The sequence below is a fragment of the Heterodontus francisci genome, chromosome 2 (assembly GCF_036365525.1).
Source record: "Heterodontus francisci isolate sHetFra1 chromosome 2, sHetFra1.hap1, whole genome shotgun sequence".
NCBI lineage: Eukaryota > Metazoa > Chordata > Chondrichthyes > Heterodontiformes > Heterodontidae > Heterodontus > Heterodontus francisci.
The window spans coordinates 203,776,904-203,804,665 of record NC_090372.1 but is presented as its reverse complement, the minus strand read 5'-3'; the positions used below and the strand labels follow the sequence as shown (position 1 = coordinate 203,804,665).

Sequence of the window (27,762 nt, the reverse complement as noted above, 5' to 3'; positions counted from 1 at the left end):
GCGTTTCCTACATCACAACATTGACTACTCTTCAAAGATAGTTCACTGACTGCAAAGCACTTTCGGACATTCTGAGGTCCTGTAAAGCATTATATAAATACAAGTCTTTCTTTCTTTCTCTCAGGCTGATGACACTAAGCCAATTTCAGGGTTCCTTAAACCACGGGTTTTGTTTGGAATACATAAAGCTGCTTAAATAAAAAGACACAGTAGCATTGCAAGATTTCACTATAAAAACATTTCTTGAATCAGAGACTTGCAGAAATCCTTATGCCAGGAAAAAACTTCACATTTAATAAAGTGCAATCACATTTTTCTAATCGAGTTATTGCAGCCAAGAAATTATACAAGTGTAAACTTAAATAACGTAATTGAGCAAAGATATTTAATCATGTGGAGAACTGTACATTCAGTGACAACAGTAAGACAAATATGCAACAGACTGTTCCATTAAGATAACAGAGTTTCAGCTCTAGGGTCAGAACATAAAAGGTTTCCTTTCCCCCGTTCCAACCCATAGATAGTGGTTGATCTGCAAGGTCAAGCTCCAGATCACTTCACGATTCAGTAAGAAGTCACAAAGCTTAAGTGTCAGAACTGTCCTTTATATGAACTGCTTTGCCTTATTTGGCAGTGTTGTCTTTTTTTTTTTGTCTGTTTGAGTGAATAAATGTGCAATGTGCAAAGCCAAAGGATGACAGGGCAATGGCTGGGGGTGGGAGGGGAGGGGGGGGGGGGGGGGTGGAAGGAGTGAAAAATTGCACTTATTGGTAGTTGGAAAAGCCTGGAGTCTTTGAATAAATTGAAACAAAGCAGTACCGTACTTCTACCAGTACGAGAACCACTATTTACGCAACTACTCGTGGACCCCTGTGGCATTGCTCACAGAATAATCAAGTCAAAGTAAAATACCCTCATCAGTGATGCTGTAGGTAATGGTTTGGGAATCTGAGGTTTTAGGAGCTCAGGTTTCATCTAGTAGCAGGAACACATGTAATCATCTTGCAATTAACAAAAAGCATTCTACTTAACAGTTTAAATGCCAACCTCAGTTTGTCTCTTTCATATCATAGAAGGTTTACACCACAGAAAGAGGCCACTTGATCCATTGTGTCTGTGCCGGCTAAAAAATGATCCACTCAGTCTAATTCCACCTTCCAGCATTTGGTCCGTAGCCCTGCAGATTATGGCATTTGAGGTGCATATCCAGACACCTTCTACTACCCTTTCAGGCAGTGAGTTCCAGACCCCCACCACCCTCTGGGTGAAAAAAATCTTTCCTCATCTCCTTCTAATCTTTCTACCAAAAACTTTAAATCTATGCCCCCTAGTCAATGACCTCTCTGCTATGACAAACATGCCCTTCACATCCACTCTATCCAGACCCCTCAATGTTTTGTACATTGTAATCAGATCTCCTCTCAGCCTTCTCTGTTCCAAGGAGAACAACCCCAGCCTATCCAATCTTTCCTCATAGCTGCATTTTTCCAGTCTTGGCAGCATCCTCATAAATCTCCTCTGCACCCTCTCTAGTGCAATTACATCCTTTCTGTAATGAGGTGACCAGTACTCAAGTTGTGGCCTAACCAATGATTTATACAGTTACAGTGCACAGTTCATAGCACATTTCGATTGAGATTACCTCCGAGATAGAGAGAAAAAGACACAGATAGACAGAGAGAGAGGGAAAATGAGAGAGGGACAGAGATGCAACCTAGAAAGGTATTTTGTAGAATAAAATCAGGGACAGACAGGAACAGAGACAAGAGACACAGAGATAGAGACAGAGAGAGAGATGCACGCAAGGTGGAGGTGACTGTCTAAATGCTTTATGCCTCTGATTTATAGCATGATTTGTATTTGGATGTCACAGAGATTGTGTAACTGACAGAGGAATCACTTGCTGTGCTATTTTGTTAAAAAATATTCTTGCCTTGTCTTTTAATCAATTCCCACCTAAAACAGATTTATCTGGTTATGATCATATTGCTACTTGTGGGATCTTGCTATGCACACATGCTGTATTCTGGAATGATTTAGTGATTCACCAGAGTGATACCAACATTAAAAAGGGTCATATTATGAAGACAGGCTGCATAGATGAGGTTTGTTTTTCCTTGTGTGTAGAAGATTAAGAGGTGATCTAATTGAGGTGTTCAAGATGTTTAAAGGAATTGATGGACCAGATGGAGAGAAACTATTTTGTCTGATGGGAGAAGTCCATAACAAGGGGGCATAACCTTAAAATTAGAACTAGGCCATTCAGGGGTGATGTCAGGAAGCACGTCTTCATACGAAGTGGAGTGGAAATCTGGAACTCTTCTCCCCCAAAAAAGCTGTTGAGGCTGGAGGTTCACTGAAAACTTCAAAAACTGAGATTGGTAGATTTCTGTTTTGTAAAGGGCATTAAGGGATATATGGAACCAAGGCTGGTGGATGGAGTTAAGATACAGATCAGCCATGATCGAAATGAATGGCCTATTCCCCATGTACTTAAGATTCAGTCTGCTCTCACTGCCCAGCTGAAATGTTCACAACAACTCCAAACATTGTTATTCAGATACATTCAGTCCGTCTGTGTTTTATAATGCCGCTCCATCACACAAATTCAGTTGTCCAAAGTAATGAAATAAAGTCTCTATCTCCATTCAAATAAAAAGCCATTTCCTTTATTAAAACTGAAGCACAAAGTTGTAACTCTGGATCAGAATTACGATAGCACTGGCCTCTGTTCCCTGCTTGCAGAGGAAGACATAAAGCAAGAGGAAGAGAGCAGGGCCGTATAATTCATTGTACATGCAATTGACCGCCCAGCCTCAATAGCTTTTTAGGGGACAGTAGTCCAGAGTTCCAGTCTCCTTTGTGTGAAGTAGTACTTCCTGACATTACCCCTGAACTGCTGAACTCTAATTTTAAGATTATGCCCCTTGTTCTGGAATCTCCCACCAGAGGAAACTGTTTCCCTCTATCTATGCTATCAACTGCTTTAGTCACCATTAACAACTCAATGTTCAGCTACAGGATTAGCTAGCAGACCATCTAACAACCAAAAAAGGGACTTCAGTTCTCCATCTAGGTTCATAGAAAATAGCCCCTTGGGTGAAAAGCTGGAGAATGGATAGGAACAGCAGAGAAGAACTGGAGAAAAAAAGCTATCTTCTTGTCTTTCTAATTCCTTACATGTAGCTTATCTTGTATGTAACTCAGGGGAGGTCCACACCCAACTTTGTATATCTTAAAGTTGAAAAAGATATGATCTTTCTCCATCTCAGTTTATATAAAAGTCTCAGACTTTTCCAGAATGTTCCCTGCATTCTCCTGAACATTTCAGAATGGTAGCTATCTCATGTGTGATCCATTTGACAGATCACGCAACTGGTGGGAGGATAATTTAAAATATTACTTTCAATGTCAATACCGAACAGAGGACCATATTCACCCCTCCAGTCAAACGTCCTAACGAAGGGGTGGGGGGAGGCTAATTTCGATGGCATCAGACAGGAACTCTCAAAAGTTGAATGGGAGAGGCTGTTTACAGGTAAAGGGACATCTGGCAAGTGGGAGGCTTTTAAAAGTGAGATAGAAGAGTTCAGGGCCGGCATGTTCCTGCAAGTTGGAAGGGCAAGGCTGGCAAGTTTACGGAACCTTGGTTGACAAGAGATATTGAGGGTCTGGTCAGGACAAAGAAGGAGACATATGTCAGGTATAGGCAGCTGGGATCAAGCGAGTCCCTCGAGGAGTATAGGGGATGTAGGACTACAGTTAAGAAGGAAATTAGGAGGGCGAAAAGGGGTCATGAGATTTCCCTGGCAGATAAGATGAAGGAGAATCCTAAAAGATTCTATAAGTATATTAAGAGTAAAAGGGTAGCTAGGGAGAGAGTAGGTCCCCTTAAGGATCAATGTGACAATCTGTGTGTGGAGCCACGAGAAATGGGCGAGGTCTTAAATGAATACTTCTTATCTGTATTTACCGTGGAGAAGGTCATGGAAGCTAGTGAGTTCAAGGGAGGGAACAGCGATATCCTGGAGCATATTAACATTACAAATGAGGAGGTGTTGGAGGTTTTGAAGCACATTAAGGTGGATAAATCCCCAGGGCCTGACCAGGTGTATCCTAGGATGCTATGGGAAGCAAGGGAGGAGATTGCTGAGGCCCTGGCAGAGATTTTTGTATCATCGTTAGCCATGGGTGAGGTACCGGAAGACTGGAGGATAGCTAATGTTGGGCCTTTATTTAAGAAGGGCAGCAGGGATAAGCCAGGGAACGACAGGCCGGTGAGCCTTACATCAGTGGTGGGAAAGTTATCGGAAGGGATTCTGAGAGACAGGATTTATGTGCATTTGGAAAAGTATGGTCTGATTAGGGATAGTCAGCATTGCTTTGAGCGTGGGAAATCATGTCTCGAATTTGATTGAGTTTTTGGTGGAAGTGACCAAGAGGATTGACGAGAGCAGGGCGATGGACGTTGTCTACATAGACTTTAGCAAGGCCTTTGACAAGGTCCAGCATGGTAGGCTGGTCCAGAAAGTTCGAACACATGGGATCCAGGGTGAGCTAGCAAATTGGATACAAAAGTGGCTTGGTGATAGGAGGCAGAGGGTGGTAGCGGAGGGTTGTTTTTCAGATTGGAAGCCGGTGACCAGTGGTGTGCCGCAGGGATCGGTGCTGGGCCCTCTGTTGTTTGTCATATATATTAATGACTTGGATGTGAATGTAGGGGGCATGATTAGTAAGTTTGCAGATGACACCAAAATTGGTGGTATAGTGGACAGTGAAGGCGGCTGTCTAAGGTTACAACAGGATAGTGGGAAAGTGGGCAAGGAATTAGCAAATGGAATCTAATGCAGACAAGTGCAAAGCGATGCATTTTGGAAAGTGAAACCAGGGCAGGACATATACAGTGAATGGCAGGGGCCTGGGGCGTGTTGTTGAGCAGAGAGACCTTGGGGTGCAAGTACATAGCTCCCTGAAAGTGGCAACACAGGTAGGCAGGGTGGTGAAGAAGGCGTATGGCATGCTTGCCTTCATTGGCCGAGGCACTGAGTACAAGAGTTGGGACGTCATGTTACAGTTGTACATAACGTTGGTTAGGCCGCATTTGGAGTACTGCGTGCAGTTCTGGTCGCCGCACAACAGGAAAGATGTAATTAAGCTAGAGAGGGTGCAGAAAAGATTCACAAGGATGTTGCCTGGTTTGGAGGGCTTGGGTTATAAAGAGAGATTGGACAGGCTGGGTCTGTTTTCCCTGGAACGAAGGAGGCTGAGAGGGGACATGATAAAGGTATATAAAATTATGAGAGGCATAGATAGGGTAGATAGCCAGAGTCTGTTTCCCATGGTAGGGGTGACTAAAACTAGGGGGCATAGATTTAAGGTGAGAGGGAGGAGGTTTAAAGGGGATCAGAGGGGTAAATTTTTCACACAAAGAATAGTAGGTATCTGGAATGAGCTGCCTGAGGAGGTGGTGGAGGCAGGAACAGTAACAACATTTAAGAGGCATCTGGACAGGTACTTGAATGAGCAAGGCATAGAGAGATATGGAATTAATGCAGGCAGGTGGGATTAGTATAGATAGGCATTATGGTCAGCATGGACGCGGTGGGCCGAAGGGCCTGTTTCTATGTTGTACGACTCTATATGGATGAATATATTTAACTGCAACACATATATATTTATTTGCAATCTTTGGGCACCCCATTATAGAAAGGGCGTAAAGCCAGAATGTACAGCACAAATTCACCAAGATGCAGTCCTAGGATGGGAAATTCTAGTTATGAACAAAGATTTAAGATACTGGGATTGTAGCAGAGAAGACTAAAGGGATATTTAATAGATGCTTTTAAAATTATGAACTTTTTTTTATTCTTTCATGGGATGTGAGCAGGGCCAGCATTTATTGCCCATAAGAAGGTGGTGGTGAGCTGCCTTCTTGAACTGCTGCAGTCCATGTGGTGTAGGTGCACCTACAGTGCTGTTAGGGAGGGAGTTCCAGGTTTTTGACCCAGTGACAGTGAGGGAACAGCGATATATTTCCAAGTCAGGATGATGTGTGATTTAGACGGGAACTTGCAGGTGGCGGTGTTCCCATGAGAGAGAGAGAGAGAGAGAGAGCTTATAGTTAATAATTATCTTGTCAGAGCTGAATTGGAATCATCAGTGATAGACTGAGATATAGACATAAGTGAATTTAAGAGAATCACTTTATTGGAGGAACTTAAGGGCACTTTTATTTGTAACGGTCTAATTTATCTAATTTGGTGAGCAATTGACATTTTGTCCATGAACGATTCTGTTGTTTCTGTATTTTAGAATCCAGCACCTGGTTTCACAGCCTGTCAAGATGAGTGAACTAGTCTTGGCTCCCTACCATTAATCTCTCTGTCCCTTCCTGTCCCACTCTGCCTTTCTGTTTTAAATGACTCTTCTGAAGTACTATCTGCTTCACCCGAGTAAATTCTCCTGATTTGGAGATCACTGCTGTTTTAGTTGGCTGCTCTGTCTTGAGATACATATTAAAAGCAGGTGGAGAAGTTTCACAAACAGAGACCATCATGAGTTAAATTGTCTTGTGACAACAGCAATGTGAGAAATGATCAGTCTTCCAATTGCTGATTTTTTTTACTGCCTCACCTCAATGTGCACACTAACAATCCTCTCCTCGAGTTTCATGGTTTATTGGATGAATTTGCACTCCTGACAGTGTGAATCCACAGAGGTCATCCAAAAAGGTCCATCTACCACCCCATGACATGGTGTAGCTAGCTCTATTCTGTCAACAAAAGTAATTCGCATTGGCACTGCATACTATTTTGCTTGCTAGCTAGCTAATACAGTTGTGCTATTCTCCACTCAGGTTTGTATGCTTGGCTACTTTATATATAGGGAGAAGTGTGTTTTGATGGCATTAGATTGGCTATATACTTTATATACAGCTTAATTGGCCCCATGTCCATGGCTGAGTCAATAATTTTGTGAAATATCTGTGGTGCAACATGTTAGTTCATATCCCTGCCCTGAAGGAACTCAAACTGAACATTGGTGAGCAGGTTATTGCTGAGTGAGTGCTGCTTGATAGCACTGTCAATGACACCTTCTGTCACTTTGCTGATGATTGAGAGTAGACTGATGGGGGCAGTAATTGGCCAGATGGATTAGTCCTGCTTTTCGTGGACAGGACATACCTGGGAAATTTTCCACATTGTCGGGTAGATGCCAGTGTTGTAGTTGTACAGGAACAGTTTGGCTAGGGGCACGGCTAGTTCTGGAACACAAGTCTTCAGTACTACAGCTGGGATGTTGTTGGGGCCCATAGCCTTTGCAGCATCCAATGCCTTCAGCCGTTTCTTGATATCACCATGGAGTGAATCGAATTGTCTAAAGACTGGCATCTGTGATGCTGGGGACTTCAGGAGAAGGGTGAGATGGATCATCCACTTGGCACTTCTGGCTGAAGATGGTTGCAAATGCTTCAGCCTTGTCTTTGCACTGATGGGCTGGGCTCCCCCATCATTAAGGATGGGGATGTTTGTGGAACCTCCTCCTCCAGTTAGTTGTTTAATTGTCCACCGCCATCTATGACTGGGCGTGGCAGGTCTGCAGAACTTTGACCTGATCTGTTGGTTGTGGGATCGCTCAGCTCTATCACTTGCTGTTTCTGCTTTTCAGCATGCATGTAGTCCTGATACATTGAATAGGGAAAGACTATTCTTTGCTTGGCACGAAGCCATCAATAGAAAACAGTCACACAGGCAAAAGATTAGGAGAAAGTCCTTTATAGAGCAGATTGTTGGAGCATGGCATGCTTCAACACAGTGAAAGGTTCAGATAGAGACCACTGCAACTTTCAAAGGAAAATTAGAAAATTGTTTGAAGCACAGGAGGACACAAGACTATGGGAAGAGAGCAAGGTAGTGTGATTAACTTCAGATTGTTCTGGCGATGAGCCAGCACAAACACAATAGGCTGAATGGCCTGCTGTGCTGTAAATTTCTATGATTTTATGCGCTAATAGCTAAATCAGTAACTTCTAAAACCTAACCACATACCACATTATTCAAATATATCCCCAAAATGCATAACATGCATGTTACATTGTTACTGTGCTATTGTAAAGGGAGTTATCAGAGACCAACTATCTCCAGGGAGACAACTAGTTAGATTCTTTCACTCTCCCCCACCCCCAGTTCTTTGTTTACCACTTTGAATGGAGTGCAAAATAAAACAAAAAGCACTTTGTTACAACACTGGTTTTCAATCAATTCAGCAAGCTACATGTCCTGCTGGAATCGGGAATACCAGTAAAAGGCCCATTTCAGCAGGTTTCCACTTTACACTTTACAGCTCAAACAGACAACCCAAGTCAGACGAGGGCACTTGTATTGTGCGCAGCACCTCAGCTCACTGGCAAGCACTTTGCTTGCACAAACCAGCTGTATGCATCAAGTGCTTAACATGGCAAGTAATTATCATTAAAAGAAAGATTGGACTGTACTTCGCGCCTCATACTGTGGCACTTTCTCAAATAGACAACTTGTATTTTTATTGTGGCTTTATTAGAATCGTGCTTCACACTGGAGAGTATGACTGCCAAGTAGGCAAGATGACCAAAGTCGCATTTTTCAGGTGACTTTTAAAACCAGGTGTATTAATGTTCGGAGGGGGGTGAAATTGGACATGGGTGGGGATGTAAAATGGGTTGGGGTCATATCAGTCGCCTGTTAGACGCTCCATCCGATATTCAGTTCCATTAACTTGAATAGAAATGAGACTTCAACATTGGGCTGAATTTTCCCAACTTTGAAAATATTCGGGAGGCTTTTCTGGGTCACAACTCCACCCACTGCCGCAGTGTACCTGCCAGCTTAATTTTACTGGAGGTGGCCAATTAGCAGGCCGCCACTGTGGATTCGCTGTCCAATTAGGGATGGTGGGCGTGTTCCATGGCTGGAAGCTGAATACTGTGCGGCCCACTGCAAGGGAGGCCAGCAGCTCTCAGTGTGTCACCTGTGAGAGTGCTGCTGAGAGCCAGGCAGCAGGGAAGCAATGGAAGCGCCATCAATATCAGGGGAGCAGCTACTACTGTATTATTCCCATGATGCCAAGGAGACCTCACTCAACAGCAATGACATGGGAAGGCTCTGACATGGGAAGACATGAGCTTTGCCATTTTCTGCCAGTAACCATTAAAACTCCTTCAGTTCTCACGCAGCTCTGACCTCCCGCTGTGAAGCCACCTCCTTAGTTTCCGGGATGCTGACACAGTTGCCGTGTCATGTGAAAGTTGCCGATCATTTGTCACTCAACGACCTTAACTAACATCCCGCCGCGGATGCGCGGGCTTTTGGCATCGGACCTAACCCACCCCTGGGAAAAGCAGCCCGACATGGGAATTGGTCAACAATCTGGCCCGACACCCATTTACCTTTTCTTTCACAATCTGTTAGCAATCCAACTCTAAAAGGTTAAGTGATGTTCAAGAGCCACAGGTTGCAGACTCCTGGCTTAGCCATTCATTGCCAGATCTGGCTAGACCACATTATTGGATCTTGCTCTTGTCTGCTAAAATTGCTCACTATTCCAGGATTGCCCTGGAATGCAAAGATAACCTCTGGCTTCACAAACCCCTCTCCGCTGTCCCCTCCACCCTCCATTAAGTACGAGGAGCTCATAGACTTGTTTGCCACTAAGATCGAGACCATCAATTCAGCTGCCTTCACCACTTCCGTCCCTTCCACTAGCCCTAAAGGTCTCTCCTGCCCTATCCCTGAGCTCGTATCTTTCTCTACTTTCTCTCCCATCTCCAGTCATGCAGCCTCCAAGCTTATCTTGTCCATGATACAAACCTCCTGCTCCCTTGACCCAATTCCGTCTAAACTGCTGACCACCCAACATCCCCTCCTGGTCCCCATGTTAGCTGATATTGTTAACGATTCTCTCTCTTCAGGTGTTGTCCCGCTCTCCTCTGAATCTGACGTTATCACCCCACTGCTCAAGAAAACAATCCTTGACCCCACCTTCCTTACAAATTACCGGCCCATCTGAAACCTTCCTTTCCTCTTCCAAGTCCGAGAACATGATGTTGCCTGTCAAATCTGTGCCCATCTTTTACGGACTCCAAATTGTAAGCCCTCCAATAAGGTTTCCACCCCTGCAAAGTACCAAAACGGCTCTTATCAAAGTCACAAATGACATCCTATGTGACTGTGACAAAGGTAAACCTTCCCTCCTCATCCTTCTTGACCTGTCTGCAGCCTTTGACATGGTTGACCACATCATCTTCCTCCAACACCTCTCCACTGTCAACCAGCTTGGTGGGATGACATTTGCCTTGTTTCATTCTTATCTATCTGGTTGTAGCTACAGTATCACTTGCAATGGCTTCTCTTCCCACTCCTGCACTGTTAATCCAGGCCCCCCGCAAGGATCTATCCTTGGCCCCCTCCTATTTCTCATCTAGACGCTGCCCCTCGGTGACATCATCCAGAAGCAGAGTGTTCGTTTTCACATGTACATTGACAACACCCAACTCTACCTCACCATCTCTCTTGACTCCTCCACTGTTGGTAAGTTATCAGACTGCTTATCTGACATCTTGTATTGGATGAGCAGAAATTTCTTCAAATTAAATATTGAGAAGACTGAAGCTATTGTCCTTGCTACAAACTACATTTCCTAGCCACCGAATCTATTCTTCTCCCTGGCAACTGTGAGAGACTAAGCCAGACTGTTAACAACCCCGAGATGGGCTTCCAATCAAACGTTCCTATTAAGACCACCTATTTTCACCTCTAACATCGCGCAACTTCGCCCCTGCCTCAGCTCATCTGCTACTGAAACCCTCATTTATGCCTCTGTTATCTCTGGATTTGACTATTCCAATGCACTCCTGGCTGGTCTCCTACATTCTACCCTCTGACAGCTTGAGGTCATCCAAAAACTCTGCTGCTCTGTCCTTACTTCCACCAAGACCCGTTCTCTTATTACCCTTATGCTTTCTGACTTCCATTGGCTCCGAGTCAAGCAACGCCTTGATTTTAAAATTCTCGTGCTGGTTTTGAAATTCCTCCAAGGCCTCACCTCTCCCAACCTGTGATTTCCTCCAGCCCCACAACACTCAAATATCTGCATTCATCTGATTCTGGCTGCTTGAGCAGCCTTCAGCTGCCTAGGCCCCAAGCTCTGGAATTTAAGACACTCATTAAAACCTAAAGTTTTGACCAAGTTTTTGGCCATCTACCTTAATAGCGCCTCAGTGTCTAATTTTATAGCTCTCCCGTGAAGCACCTTGGGAAGTTTCATCACGTTAATGACCAATATAAATACAAGATGTTGTTTTTGTGTACGTTTTTCTCACTCCTTGCCTCCGTTATTCAATTTTTCTTTTTGTCTGTCTCCTCATTCTCTCTGTATGGCTTCCACACATTTCCTTTCTTCAACATCTCTGTATTCCTCTATCTCCAATGCTGTGATGTTAACTCCTCGGAGACATTTTGTAATAATGATGTGCAGCTTCAACATTAGCAACACCAACTATGTGCATTTAAATAGGTGTTTCACTGCAGCTTCAGGACCAATCAGATCGGGGACAATGGGGTTTCGGCAATTGAATCTCGTGTGACAATTTAACAATATGTAGTTAGGTCAAATTGTCAGCTACAGGTGCAGTGCGAAGATTCTGATGTGGAATTGTTGCCAGTGTCCGTGACGCAACCCAGCAGATTCTGAAAACATATTAGCAATTCTGAGTTGTTTAACATTTTGAACAGGCGACCGAGAAGCAGAAGAATGCAGTTTTTACTCTTGGATTCCTTACTCAACAAATGCCAATATTACACCAGATGGTTTTTCACAGATGACTGAAAAGAAAATGTAGCAGGTGTCTCATGCACCTCCTCACAGCCAGCTCTAGCGCACCACTGGCAGATTTCCTGCATACCTTTCTGATCAGCTAAGAATCATATTTCAGGCGAAAGCAACAAATATGGTTTACAAACAGCCCAGAACATTTCCAATAGCAGCAAAATCTGCTGTAATTGCTGCTGAACCCAGCTAGGAGTTTTTAAAAAGTAATTCTTAACGTGTGGGCATCACCGGCAAGACCGCCCTTTATTGCCTTTTTCTTGAACTGCTGCAGTCCGTCTGGTGAAAGTGCACCCACAGTGATGTTGGTCAGGGAGCTCCAGGATTTTGACCCAGTGACAATGAAGGAATGGTGAGATATTTCCAACGCAGGATGCTGTCTGACAAGTTGTGTTTACATAGCGCCTTTAATGTAGTATAAATTCCCAAGGTGTTTCACGGGAGCAATTATGAAACAAAACTTGACACCAAGCCACATAAGGAGATATGAGGAAAGGTGACCTAAAGCTTGGTCGGAGAGGTAGATTTTAAGCAGAATCTTAAAGGAAGAAAGAGAGGTGGAGAGGTTTGGGAAGAAATTCCAGAGCTTAGAGACTCTGCAGCTGAAGGCACAGCTGCCAATGGTGCAGCGATTTCCTTTTTAATTCATTCATTGGATGTGGGCATCGCTGGCTAGGCCAGCTTTTTTTGCCCATCCCTAATTTCCCTTGAGAAGGTGGTGGTGAGCCGCCTTCTTGAAACACTGCAGTTCATGCTTTGTAGGTACACCCACAGTGCTGTTAGGGAGGGAGCTCCAGAATTTTGACACAGCGACAGTGAAGGAACAGCGATATAGTTCCAAGTCAGGATGGTGTGTTGTTTGGAGCTGAACTTGCAGTTGGTGGTGTCCCCATGCGTCTGCTGCCTTTGTCCTTCTAGGTGGTAGAGGTTGTGGGTTTGGAAGGTATCCTCAGTATGAAGACTGGACTTAATCTCCACAAGGACTGTGCGGTAGTCACTCCTACCAATACCGCCATGGATAGACATCCGACCGTTGACCAGAAACTTAACTGGACCAGACATATAAATGCTGTGGCTACAAGAGCAGGTCAGAGGCTGGAAATTCTGCGACAAGTAACTCCCCTGACTCCCCAAAGCCTGTCCACCATCTACAAAGTACATGTCAGGAATGTAAATGGAATACTCTCCACTTGACTGGATGAGTGCAGCTCCAACACTTGACACCATCCAGGACAAAACATCCCGCTTGATTGGCATCCTATCCACCACCTTCAACATTCACTCTCTCCACCACTGACATGCAGTAGCAGCAGTGGGTACCATACACAAGATGCACTGCAGTATCTCACCAAGGCTCCTTCCCTCAGTATCCTAGGATGCATCCAATCAGGTCCTGGTGAATTATCAACTTTAAGCACAGCCAGCCTATCTAATACCTCCTCTTTATCAATTTTTTGCCCACCCAGTGTCTCGACTCCCTCCTCTTTCACATCTATCTCCAAGGGTTGTAGGGCAGGAATAGATTGTAGGGAGGCCATGAAGGGATTTGAAAATAAGAATGAGAATTTTAAAATTGAGGTGTTGCAATGTTGGTCAATGAGCACAGGAGTGATAGTGAAGTGGACTTGGTGTGAGTTAGGACACTAGCAGCGCGTCTTGGTTGACTTCAAGTTTACAGAGGTAGAATGTGGGGGCCGACCAACAGTGCATTGGAATAGTCAAATCTAGAAGTAACAAAAGCATGGATGAGGGTTTCAGAAGTGGATGAGCTGAGGCAAGGGTGGAGTCGAAAGTAGAAATAGGTGGTCTTAATGATGGCACAGATATGTTGTTGGAAGCTCATCTCAGAATCAAATAAGACAGCAAGGTTGCAAGTAATCCGGTTCAGTCCCAGGGCGAGGATGGAATCTGTAGCTGGAGAACAGAATTTGTGGCAGGGATTTAAGACAATGACTTCACTCTTCCTTATATTTATTTGGAGGAAATTTCTGCTGATCTAGTACTGGAGGTCAGATAGGCAGTCTGACAATTTAGAGATGTGGAGGGGTAGAGAGAGATGGTGACGAAGTAGAACTGGGTATTGTCAGCGTACATATGGAAACTTTTTGGATGATGCCACTGAGGGACTGCATGTAGATGAGAAATAGAAAGGGGCCAAGGATAGATCTTTGGGGAACACCAGACATAATGGTATGGGAGTGGGATTAGAATACATTTCAGATGATTCTCTGACTGTGATTAGATAGATAAGAATGGAACCAGGTGGGATCAGTCCCAACCAGCTGGATGACAGTGGACAGCCTTTGGAGGAGGATGGTGTGGTCAATCGTGTCAAAGGCTGCAGAGAGGTAGAGAATAAAAAGGAGGGATAGTTTACCTACTGATGCCGAAGATATAACAAGTGGATAGTGGGAATCCTGTAGATGTAGTATATCTAGACTTCCATAAGGCATTTGATAAGGCCGCACAAAATGTTAATACACAAAGTAAGATCACATGGGGTTAAGGGTAATTTATTAGCTTGGATAGAGGATTGGCTAACCAACAGAAAACAGAGAGTCAGGATAAATGGGTCTTTTTCTGGTTGGCAAGATGTAATTAGTGGGGTGCCACAGGGTTCAGTCCTTGGGCCTCAACTATTTACAATCTATATTAATGACTTGGATGCAGGGATAGAAGGTAAAACAGCCAAATTTGCAGATGACACTAAAATAGGTGGGATAGTAAGTTGCAATAAAGAAATAAGAAGTTTACAAATGGATATGGATAGGTTAGATGAATGGGCCAAAATTTGACAGATGGAGTTTAACGTGGATAAGTGTGAGGTTATCCATTTTGGTCGGAAGAATAGAAAGGCAAATTATCTAAATGGAGAGAAACTTCAGAATGTTTTGGTGCAGAGGGATCTGGGTGTCCTCGTGCATGAATTGCAGAAAGATATTATGCAGGTGCAGCAGGTGATAAGGAAGGCAAATGGAATTTTAGCATTTATTGCTAAAGGAATAGAGTATAAAAGTAGGGAAGTGTTGCTGCAACTGTACAAGGCATTAGTGAGACTGCAGCTGGAGCATTGCGTACGGTTTTGGTCCCCTTACTTGAGGAGGGATGTAGTTGCATTGGAGGCAGTTCAGAGGAGGTTCATTAGATTGATTCCAGAGATGAGGGGTTTGTCTTATGAAGAGAGATTGAGCAGTTTAGGCCTTTACTCTCTAGAGTTTAGAAGAATGAGAGGAGATCTAATTGAGGTATATAAAATGATTAAGGGGATTGACAAAGTAGATGTAGAGAGGATGTTTCCTCTTGTCGGGCAATCTAGAATGAGAGGTCATAGTTTTAGGATAAGGGGTAGCAGATTTAAAACAGAGATGAGGAGAAATTACTTCTCTCAAAGGGTCGTGAGTCTGTGGAATTCACTACCCCAGAGTGCAGTGGATGCTGGGACATTGAGTAAATATGAGGAGGAGATAGACAGATTTTTAATTGTTAAAGGGTTGAAGGGTTATGGAGAATGGGCAGGAGAGTGGAGTTGAGGCCGAGATGAGATCAGCCATAATCGTATTGAATGGCGGAGCAGGCTTGAGGGGCTGAATTGCCTACTCCTGCTCCTAGTTCTTATGTTCATCACTGTCACATAGGATTTCATTTGTGACTTTGATAAGAGCCGTTTCGGTACTGTGGCAGGGGTGGAAACCTGAATGTAGGGACTCACGCATGGAGTTCTGGGAAACAATGGCACGGATTTGGGAGGGGACAGCACGTTCAAAGACTTTGGAGAGGAAAGGGAGGTTGGAGATGGGGCTGTGGTTTGCAAGGACGGATGAGTGAAGGTTGGTTTTGTGAGAAAAGGGATGATGACAGCAGATTTGAAAGAGAGACGGACAGTACCTGAGGAGAGAACTGTTAATATCAGCTAACATGGGGACCAGGAGATGAAGTCGGGTAGTCAGCAGTTTAGTGGGAATAGGGTCGAGGGAGGAGGAGATGTGTCTTCTCGACAAGATGAGGTCGGAAAGGTGAACGAGGAGAGAAACGAGAAATGTGCCAGTTCAAGGATTGGACAGGACAGACTTTGATGAAGTCTGTTCTAGTGGAGTAGCAGAAGGAAGGGAAGCAGCAGAAACAGCTGATTGATGGTCTCAATCTTAGTGACAAAGACATCCATGAGCTCCTCAGACAAGGTGGAGGAGACAGGGGAGAGGGGATTAAGAAGATGGTTTCCAGTAAAGAAGCCTGGATTAGTCTTGCACGATCCTGAAATAGTGAGCAGTTTTAGCAGATGGGAGCAGGAACTGATAGCCATTCACCCCTAGATCATAAAGCACTAAGTCAGTTGTCCGCCATATTGGTTTGAGTCTGTATAGCTTGGATTTATGGGAGCCTAGATGAGGGTCGTTCTAGAGGAAAGGCCATGTTCCTATGCACCTGCCGCCGTTGTCCTTCCGGGTGGTGGGATCATGGGTTTGGGAGGTAAAGAACCATGAACATGAAGTTGTATCGATGTCGAACACAAGGGTAGCGGGTGATAACAGTCTCTCCAATGCTTGCTTTCTTTAGCTGCTAGGTGTGATTTCAAAATTACAGGGTGAAAAATTGATACTTAGACTGGAATTATTTTGACATTTTGTGTGTGAATTTTGAACTCCTTAAGTGATGGGGGTTGGAACAGTTCAGTGGCAAAGTATCAGGATCAAACATCCCGGGTTAAGTAGATCACAGCCAAATTTCTCTACTGTGCCCTGACAGGTTAGAGTCATATAGAGTCATTATGGCATGGAAGGAGGCTATTTGGCCCATTCAGATCATGCCGGCTCTCTGTAGAGCAATCCAATCAGTCCCTGCTCTATCTCAGTAGCTCTGAAAGTTGATTTCCCACAAGTCCCCATCCAAATTTCCTTTTGAAATCATTCATCATCTCTGCTTCTACCACCCTTGGAGGTAGTGGGTTCCAGGTCATTACCACTCACAGACCCCCCCCCCCGACGTCAGGGGCGTGGTGAAGGGCTGGAAAATGTCTCTGGTAGAGGTCCGCCACAGACACTGACGCCAGGAAGGCCCGGCCCGATACTGCCGGCGGCAGCAAGGCCGCATAGTGGCCACCCACCGCACCCCCGCTGCTTGACGACGGCAGCCCAATTTAAATACGTAAATTAATTTAAATAAACAAATAAATTACCTTCTCGCTCCCGCCGTCTGACCCGGTGCGATATTAATGCCGGCGGCCAGCACTCCCGCGCCTTCAGATCCCTGTCCGGCGGAACAATGGTGTGGAGGGGAGGAGCAGGTAAGTTTCTCTTCAGTATTTAAATAGAAAAGTAGGGCTCGAAGCCTTTTAAAAATGACATCAGCTCCACGCAAAGGCAGCTGACGCCATTGCTGGGGATGGACAGCCCGCCACCTCCACGTCATGGGGGTGGACAGCCCGCCACCTCCACGTCATGGGGGTGGACAGCCCGCCACCTCCACGTCATGGGGGTGGGCGGCCCGCCCCGGCAATTTAAATGAGCTGCCGCGCTTAATATCGCGGCGGTTCAGTGACGTGCGACCCGCAAGGGCGGACAGCCATTGTTTTCGTCCGCTGCCGATTACGGAGGCAGAAATATAAATTACAGCCCACTGTGTGAAAAAGCTCTTCTTCACATCCCCCTCAACCTCTTGCCCAGAACCTTAAATCTGTGTTCGCTAGTCCTTGTACCATCAGCTAATGGGAACAACTTTTCTTTGCCTACCTGATCTAAACCTCTATCAAATCTCGCCTTAACCTCCTCTGCTCCAAGGAGAACAACCCCAGCTTCTCCAACTGAACCTTGTAGCTAAAATCCCTCATCCCTGGAACCATTCTGGTAAATCTCCTCTGCATCCTCTCAAGGACCCTCGCATCTTTCCAAAGTGCCGTGACCAGAACTGGATGCAATACTCTCGCTGTAGCCTAACCAGAACTTAATAAAGCTTCAGCATAACTTCCCTGTTTTTGTGCTCAATATCTTTACTTATGCAGAAAGTTTCCTCAGCCTCAAGCTCAGACAGCAGCATCTATTCAACCAATAAGACATTTTTCCACTTTTCCCAAGTTAAACATAGGCACAGATTTGTAACACTCGAAACAGGTTTGAGCCTAATCAGATTCATTTCACATTGGACTATTACCAACAGAGAAGACTAACACCCATCAGTCTGGGTTGGATCTGAATCCATGAAAGGCCCCTGCACTAACAATTCCCCTACAAACTAGTATGTGCAGCTCACGTCTCCGGTTCATGCTGGGCCCACAGTAACTTGAGTCTTAACTTTTCTGAATGTTGTGTCAAGATTTCCTTCACAAAATGAACATGACCATTGTTGGAGCTTGTTCAATTGTTCTTTCAATTGAACATCTCCTTCCACAACATGGATAATCCTTCCGCTATTAATAAGATTAAAGGCATTAAGCTAACATTTAACCTCTAATCTTCTTTCAAAAAGTAGTAAACTGAGTCAGGTAAAACCATTAGCAACCCCAGCCAAGTTTATCTCAGGAACAAACAGCAGTTCACATTTCCATTACTGGCCGATTCTATAGTTGGGAACAGGGTTACTTCTGAAACTGCCTGAAGAGGAATACTCCGTATAAACGGCATCAAGAAGCTGATAGTAAAGACTAGGTGTTACATCTCCCATAACTCAATTTGCTCAAAATTCTGTTGCTCGGAAATACGAAAGAGCCTCTCCCCTCCATGTCGCCATCACTTATGGCTCACTTGGTAGCACTCACATCTCTGAGTCAAAAGTTATGTTTCAAGTCCCACACCAGAGACTTGAGCACATAATCTAGGATAACCCTCCAGTGCAGTATTGAGGGAGGGCTGCACTATCGGAAGTGCCTTTTTTTTTGCATGCGACATTAAACCAAGATTCCTTTGGTTCCCTCAGCTGGGAATAAAAGATCCCATGGCACTATGTGAAGAGCAGCAGGGGAGGTTCCCCCAATATTTACCCCTCAATCAATATCATGGTGCTGTTTGTGGAAGCTTGTTGTGTGCAAATTGGCTACATTACAACAGTGACTACACTTCAAAAGTACTTCATGGGCTAGGACACCGCCGACAACTCCCCTGCTCTTCCTCAAAATAATGTCATAGGATCTTTTACATTCACCCGAGCAGATAGATGGGGCTTCGGTTTAACATCTCATCCAAACGGCACCTCTGACAGTGTAGCACTCCCTCAAGTTCTGAAGAAGGGTCACTGGCCTGAAATGTTAACTCTGCTTCTCTCTCCACAGATGCTGCCAGACCTGCTGAGTATTTCTAGTATTTCTTGTTTTTACTCCCGCAGTACTGCACTGGAGTGTCAGCCTTGATTTTCCTAAAAGTGTTTCCAAAAGTTTGGCACAGGATGTTAGGTAAAGCACACAAGAGTCTGTCAGAGTGAATCAGAACAGATTAGCAATGCTCCCGTAAAAATTCTGACCAGTCACCGTCGACATGCACCGGCTTTGCTGGTTCCAGTCTGTAGCAAGATGGCACAAAAAATAACAAAGCTATTATTTCATACTTACTGGTTTCAAGGTAGCATTGGAGCTGGTCTGGGGCGCAAGTAGCTTGGCTGCCACCACAGGTGGGGCCACCGGAACAGTAAATTGTTGGCCTGTGTCTGGTGGTGAAGAGTAGGAACGAAATCGAGCATCCAAGCGTTCAGGTTCCTGTTTGTACGATTCCAGGGGGAAGGCTGGCTTGGTGGATTGTACCGGTGTGGAGGGGGTAGATAGTCCCGAGGCTGTGGAGGGGGAGAAGGAGAGAGTGGAATTATTCTGACAATTGCAGAAAGAAATTAATCGGGAAAAAGTTTATTTCTTCCACACAAATTAAGATGCAACTTTAACATTTTTAAAGAGTAACAAACTGCATTACTGAGCCACTTCACCCTGTGATGGTAATAACCCCTGACTTTATTTATTATTTTATTTATTTATTTACAGATACAGCACTGAAAATGTCCCTTTGAGTCTGTGCCGACCAACAACTACCCATTTATACTTTCTTTTGGGCCTCCTTATCTCGAGAGACAATGGATACGCGCCTGGAGGTGGTCAGTGGTTTGTGAAGCAGCGCCTGGAGTGGCTATAAAGGCCAATTCTGGAGTGACAGGCTCTTCCACAGGTGCTGCAGAGAAATTTGTTTGTTGGGGCTGTTGCACAGTTGGCTCTCCCCTTGCGCCTCTGTCTTTTTTCCTGCCAACTACTAAGTCTCTTCGACTCGCCACAATTTAGCCCTGTCTTTATGGCTGCCCGCCAGCTCTGGCGAATGCTGGCAACTGACTCCCACGACTTGTGATCAATGTCACACGATTTCATGTCGCGTTTGCAGACGTCTTTATAACGGAGACATGGACGGCCGGTGGGTCTGATACCAGTGGCGAGCTCGCTGTACAATGTGTCTTTGGGGATCCTGCCATCTTCCATGCGGCTCACATGGCCAAGCCATCTCAAGCGCCGCTGACTCAGTAGTGTGTATAAGCTGGGGATGTTGGCCGCTTCAAGGACTTCTGTGTTGGAGATATAGTCCTGCCACCTGATGCCAAGTATTCTCCGAAGGCAGCGAAGATGGAATGAATTGAGACGTCGCTCTTGGCTGGCATACGTTGTCCAGGCCTCGCTGCCATAGAGCAAGGTACTGAGGACACAGGCCTGATACACTCGGACTTTTGTGTTCCGTGTCAGTGCGCCATTTTCCCACACTCTCTTGGCCAGTCTGAACATAGCAGTGGAAGCCTTACCCATGCGCTTGTTGATTTCTGCATCTAGAGACAGGTTACTGGTGATAGTTGAGCCTAGGTAGGTGAACTCTTGAACCACTTCCAGAGCGTGGTCGCCAATATTGATGGATGGAGCATTTCTGACATCCTGCCCCATGATGTTCGTTTTCTTGAGGCTGATGGTTAGGCCAAATTCATTGCAGGCAGACGCAAACCTGTCGATGAGACTCTGCAGGCATTCTTCAGTGTGAGATGTTAAAGCAGCATCGTCAGCAAAGAGGAGTTCTCTGATGAGGACTTTCCGTACTTTGGACTTCGCTCTTAGACGGGCAAGGTTGAACAACCTGCCCCCTGATCTTGTGTGGAGGAAAATTCCTTCTTCAGAGGATTTGAACGCATGTGAAAGCAGCAGGGAGAAGAAAATCCCAAAAAGTGTGGGTGCGAGAACACAGCCCTGTTTCACACCACTCAGGATAGGAAAGGGCTCTGATGAGGAGCCACCATGTTGAATTGTGCCTTTCATATTGTCATGGAATGAGGTGATGATACTTAGTAGCTTTGGTGGACATCCGATCTTTTCTAGTAGTCTGAAGAGACCACGTCTGCTGACGAGGTCAAAGGCTTTGGTGAGATCAATGAAAGCAATGTAGAGGGGCATCTGTTGTTCACGGCATTTCTCCTGTATCTGACGAAGGGAGAACAGCATGTCAATAGTCGATCTCTCTGCACGAAAGCCACACTGTGCCTCAGGGTAGACGCGCTCGGCCAGCTTCTGGAGCCTGTTCAGAGCGACTCGAGCAAAGACTTTCCCCACTATGCTGAGCAGGGAGATTCCACGGTAGTTGTTGCAGTCACCGCGGTCACCTTTGTTTTTATAGAGGGTGATGATGTTGGCATCGCGCATGTCCTGGGGTACTGCTCCCTCGTCCCAGCACAGGCATAGCAGTTCATGTAGTGCTGAGAGTATAGCAGGCTTGGCACTCTTGATTATTTCAGGGGTAATGCTGTCCTTCCCAGGGGCTTTTCCGCTGGCTAGGGAATCAATGGCATCACTGAGTTCCGATTTGGTTGGCTGTATGTCCAGCTCATCCATGACTGGTAGAGGCTGGGCTGCATTGAGGGCAGTCTCAGTGACAGCATTCTCCCTGGAGTACAGTTCTAGGTAGTGCTCAACCCAGCGGTCCATCTGTTTGCGTTGGTCAGTGATTATGTCCCCAGATTTAGATTTGAGGGGGGTGATCTTCTTGATGGTTGGCCCAAGAGCTCTCTTCATGCCATCATACATTCCTCTGATGTTTCCGGTGTCTGAGGCCAGCTGAATATGACTGCATAGGTGTTGCCAGTAGTCGTTTGCGCAACGCCTAGCTGTTCTTTGTGCAGTACTTCTGGCTGCTTTAAGTGCTGCGGATGTTAAATCGCTGGGGGCTTTCTTGTAGTTCAAAAGTGCAATGCGCTTAGCGGCTATGACAGGTTCCAGCTCTTCATTATGAGATTGAAACCAGTCTGCATTTCTCTTCGCACTTTTGCCGTAGGTGGTCAAAGCTGACTCATAGATGGCGTCTCTGATGTGGGCCCACTTGGTCTCAGCATCCCCTGTGGGAGTGTTTTGAAGGGCTGTTACAAGTGAATTTAGAAATTTTTGTAACAGCTGTGGGTGAGAAATTCTGCTCGTGTTGATGCGCGGGTGGCCCTTCTGCTTGGAATGATGCAACTTCTTTGGTCTGAGTCTAACCTTGCTGCACACCAGGGAGTGGTCGGTGTCGCAGTCCGCACTGTGGAAGCTGCGTGTGATTTGAACACTGTTTAAGGCGGCTCGCCTTGTGACAATGAGGTCTAGCTGGTGCCAACGACGTGATCTTGGGTGCCTCCATGAAACCTGGTGACAGGGTTTAGTGTGAAAGAACGAGTTGGTGATGCAGAGGTTATGATAGGTACACAACTCAAGCAGTCTCTGCCCGTTCTCATTCATCCTTCCAACGCCATAGCGCCCAAGGCAGGAGGGCCATGAGTCATGGTCGGCCCCAACCCTGGCATTAAAGTCCCCCAGCAGGAATAGGTGTTCGGTGTTGGGGATGCTGCTAATGATGTTATGGAGTTGTTCATAGAACTGGTCTTTAGCTTCAGGTGCGGAACAGAGTGTTGGAGCATAGATGCTGAGTAGGTGTACTGGACCAGAGGTGGTGAGCAGTCGGATGGACAGTATGCGTTCCGAGCCATTTGAGGGAGGCTCTATCATGCTGAGCAAGGAGTTTCTGATGGCGAAGCCCACTCCATGCTGTCTTGGTTCTTCAGGATCCCTGCCCTGCCAGAAGAAGGTGTAGTCTTGCTCTGCTAGAGAGCCACTCGCGGGGAGGCGAGTCTCCTGAAGTGCTGCAATGTCCACATTGAGTCTACTGAGCTCGTTGTTAATGATGGCGGTCTTCCGAGAATCGTTGATTTGTGTAAGGTCTTCCGACAGGCCAGGACACATAGTTCTGACGTTCCAGCTTGCAAAGCGAAGGGCTGGTACCTTCTTTCCTTTTTTCATGTTGTTTGGTGCGGTGTGTCAGTCCACCTTTCGGGCAATGACCCTGAGCTCCAAGCACCCATTGAAGCAGGCAGACTGTGGCGGGACAGAACCTTATTGACCGGGGGCTGCCCGGTTTGAGGCGGGCGGTAGCTGTCCAGTGAGGTGCAATGACCTCTCCCACCGACAAAGGCAACCCGTGGCGCCCAGTTTCTACGCCAATTTATCTGGACTTATAACCCGTAACTGCTGCCTTCCGTGTTGTTTCAGTCGCTGTGAGGCAACTATGGAGTGACCTCTCCATGGCGCATGCCTGGGCAAATTTATGGAGGTTGAGAGTTGCCCAGTCGTCAAAACCCCCCTCTCGGCCTTTCTGGTGGGGTCCAAAGGAGTGCAGGACACGACGTTTGGCACCAGTATGGCTGCAGGAACTGCCGGAAACATGCCAAAGGTGACACATGACCGCCTACGGGGTTCCGCTCCGGATTTTCTGTTAGGGTTTACTCCCTTAGCCTTGGTCTCTCCCGAGACGCCCACAAGGCAGTGGGGTTGTTGGGGCCCCTACACAGGTGTAGGATGGTGCCGGTGGGAGGAGGGGATGCAAGGGGGAGGGGTAGAGGGAGGGGGTGGGGGGGGGGTGCAGGGGAAGGGGGTGCGGGGTGAAGATGGTGCGAGGGGGGGGCGGGCTGGGACGGGGTTGTGAAGGGGTGAGCTGAGAGGGTGGAGCAGGGAAGGGGACGGGGGTGGGGGGGGTGGAAGGGGGGTAAAGGGGGGGGGAGGGGGGTGGAATCTGGTGCAGGTAATAAGCCATTTCCTCAGTGCCCACCATCGACGTCCGGAAAGCTCATCCACGTCCTTCGGGAGGTGAAGCATCATTTGGCAGACTTAGAGGTGATTACATTTGCTAAGGGTTTTTTTTTTTGCAGTGGTTTAAATAAAGGCATGCAGCATTGCCGACAGTGCGCTGCAGATGCTCTCCGAGCCATCTCCCGCGGGCGCTTTGAAGTTGCGGCCGGGGGTGCCGTTCGTGGATGTTTTGGGTGTTCGGGGCACCTTTTCACAGGACTTCTCTCGGGTCCCGCAGCTCCTTCTTCACCTCAATGGACTTACCGCATGCCGTGGCTGCAGACACTCTGGACTGTGAAGACAGCAGGATCGGAGATTAAAGTATCGGCAGCTGTTCTCGTCAATTTCATCCGGATCAATTTCATTGAGAAAACAAAGAGCAGGTGTGGCTGGGGGAGGGCAGTGGGCCCAGGTAACATACACTAAACTAACTGTTAACTTTTAGATAGGGCTAAAATGAACTGATTTAAAGAGCCAGGGGAATTTAAACAGTTTAAGAGGGCAGATTGGGGGAGAAAACGTTAGGGATGGGAGCAGATGGCCATGGATAGAGTTGAACAGCAAGGGAGCTTCCTAGGGAGCTTCCAGCCCAGGAGCCATTTATACTAATCCTACATTAATCCCATATTCCCTACCACATCCCCACCATTCTCCTACCAGCTACCTATACAAGGGTCAATTTACAATGGCGAATTTACCTATTAACCTGCAAGTCTCTGGCTCTGGGAGGAAACCAGAGCACCTGGTGAAAACCCACGCAGTCACAAGGAGAACTTACAAACTCCACACAGGCAGTACCCAGAACTGAACCCGGGTCGCTGGAGCTGTGAGGCTGTAGTGCTAACCACTGCGCCACTGTGCCACTCTAAATACTTCATAGAATTTTCAGCACAGAAACAGGCCATTCAGCCCAACTGGTCTATGCTGGTGTTTTGCTCTACACAAGCCTCCTCCCATCCCTCTTCATCTAACCCTATCAGCATAACCTTCACTTCCTTTCTCAATCATGTACCTATCAAGCTTCCCCTGAAATGCATTCATGCTATTCATCTTAACCATTCCTTGTGGTAGCGAGTTCCACATTTTAACCATTCTCTGGGTAAAGAAATTTCTTCTGAACCCCCAATTGCATACATTGGTGACTATCTTGTATTCATGACCGCTGGTTCTGGTCTCCCCACAAGTGGAAACATCTATCTTATCAAATGCCTTCATCGTTTAAAGACCTCAATCAGCTCTCCCCTCAGCCTTCACCTTTCTAGAGAACAGAGCCCCCGCCCAGAACCTCCTTGGTTCTACTCCCTCCCAAACAACAAGGTTTCCAAAACTGTTTTTTTTTTTTGTGATGATAGTTACACCTTTAAAGGACTGAATTATGTGAGCCAGCTATGCTTGGAAATGGGTGCTGTTCCCAAATGTGATGTAGACAGCTGGCCCACCGCAATCACGTGGCAGGTGGCCGTTTTACATACTGGAGGCGATGCCCCTGCACAATCACATGGTGGGGGGCGGGAGGTGAGTCAGTGATTACAACATCAGATGACTGTGCAGCAGGTATTGGTGCCATATTTAAAGGCCTGCCAGCCCTGCATTCACTCCTGCATTAGAGTCACGGACAGCTTTCAGTGCACTGCTGAAAACATTGCTGAGCTCATTTATGGTATCCCAACCACACAACCCACCACCCCACCACTTTGCCAAGCAGGACAGCAAAGGATGCCAGAGACCAGAAAGTGGGTGGCTCATAGTCCAGTGATGCCTCCCTGCGGATTCTCCTCCAGGCTGCAAGGGAAAGGCAGAGATTCTCTTCCCAGCTATGGCAAGAGGTCCTCCTGCCTGACCAAGATCGCCGAGGAAGTCAGCAGCTGTGGAGTCACCCACCGGAACTGAGTCCAGTGCCAAAAGAGGATCAGCGATCTCCTATGTTCTGCCAAGGTGAGTACTCCATACCACTCTCCTTTTTGGAGACTGCATGTGATTAAGCGGGAGGGTGCGCAACATAGGGAGGGTACAACTACAATGGTGCTGGCAGAAGGGCTAGGGTTTTATCACATCCTGACAGACGCATGGCTGCATTTCAGCCACAGGTCACCTTCCTTCATAACTCGCTCATCACCAGCCCCCCGACCCCTCCCCCACTGAACACCCCTGACAGCGTGTGGCAGCATGAGAGATATCAGATCCCTTAGTACTGGACAAGGGGCTGACATGAGCAGAACGGTCACGTTGATCTCTCTGCCATTCTCAAATATCTCCATCCCTCCATCCTTTCTCTTACAGGACGAGAGGGCCCACAATAGGGGGGAGACGGCCCGGACTGGCAGAGGAGTTCCAGATCTGCATCCTCTCACCACCTCTGAGGAGGCGGCCTTGCAGCTGGCAGACATCCAGGACAGCTGCAGTATTTTGGATAGGGAGACTGGAGTCCCTGCACAAGAGTGAGGATTGGCTTCCATCGACATACTCATTAATGCTGGAGATCCACATGACGTATGGTTGGCATTAGGAAATCTGCACAGCCTGAACTACACATGTTTGTGTCCTCTTATGCAGGTCGGCGTGCACAGGAGACTGCAGCCACAGATGCGCGCAGACCTGCACACCATCATCTTAGCCATGAGCGCAACGCAGCAGTGGCATGGCGAGGGAAGGAACAGAAACCTGGAGACTAATCCCACTCCTGGTCCATCTCTGGTGAACTGGGAGGTTCAAGCGAACCTTTAAAAGGGAGGAGGAGAGGCTGCCATCCACATCTGGGGGCTCCCCTCAGGACACCAAGTGTGGATACTGGCTCCTCAGCTCCTCCACCAGTGAGCCCAGCACCAGTAGCCGTGATGCCTGAGGAGTATCCTTCACTGGTGCAGGAGACCCTCGGGCAGCCGGGGCCTTCCAGGCCTCAGGCAACCAGAGGACAGCGGCCAGTCATCATAGGCCAAGGGGCAGCCTGACCAGCAGCCTGCCTCCAGTCCAGCTGCTATAGCAGGGATCACACTGCAAAGGAGCACTCACAAATGGATTAAAAAGACAACCTAGTCAGTTTTTGGGTCTCGAGGGTGTTTCTAATATGTTCTGCAGTAATTTTTTTTTTTTTTTTTAATTTCCAAATCATTAGCCAGCATTGTCTGAAAGCCATGTTCCATTATGTCTTACTGTGAGCTGCTGACTTCCGCCTCCCCCTTAGAGTAATGCCAAGGTCCCCTTACAGAGCCCTCGTTAACATGCCAGTGTGATGAGAGCCCTCACCAACATATGATCTCCCATGGGCATATTGCAGCCGGTCACAAAACAGGGAAAACAAATGGAAAGGAGGTGACAGAGTTTATATATTAAGGTTAGTCTTTACTTGACTCTCTGTGAATGGAAATCAGGGCTCTGTTCCAGCAATGTGAGTGACCAAACACATCACACAGCAGTTTGTCAACCCAATACTGCACCCACTGCCCCAAAATCCATAACGAACCCCCTTGCAGAGCCCCCAAGACGCTGGACACCCTTGGAGGAGAGTGCCAAGACGCCGGATACCCTTGCAGAGTCCCAGAGATCGCAGACCCCTTTGGAAGAAAATGCCGAGACCCTGGACCCCTTTGTAGATCCCCTGAGACCTCAGACCCCCGAGACCCCCTTGCAGAGCCCCCGAGAACCCAGACAGAACCTCTTGCAGAGCCCCCTAGACCCCGCACCCCCATGTGGAACCCCCGAGACCCTGGTCCCCTTACAGAACCCCCGAGAACCCAGACCCCCTTGCAGAGCCCCCGAGAACCCACGCCTCCTTAGAGCCCCCGAGACCTTGCAACCTTTTACAGAGCCCCCCAAGACCC

General features: G+C 46.8%; 1 protein-coding gene across 7 annotated transcripts in view; it reads right to left on the bottom strand.

Annotated features, from left to right (window-relative positions):
• Positions 1–27,762, bottom strand: part of LOC137350342 (5'-AMP-activated protein kinase subunit gamma-2) — a 510,855-nt gene that overhangs the window by 135,093 nt on the left and 348,000 nt on the right. For all 7 annotated transcript variants that reach the window (XM_068015054.1, XM_068015056.1, XM_068015052.1 and 4 more), the window contains one exon: positions 19,397–19,614. In XM_068015054.1, coding sequence (XP_067871155.1) covers positions 19,397–19,614 — 218 coding nt within the window. The remainder of the gene's footprint in view (positions 1–19,396; positions 19,615–27,762) is intronic.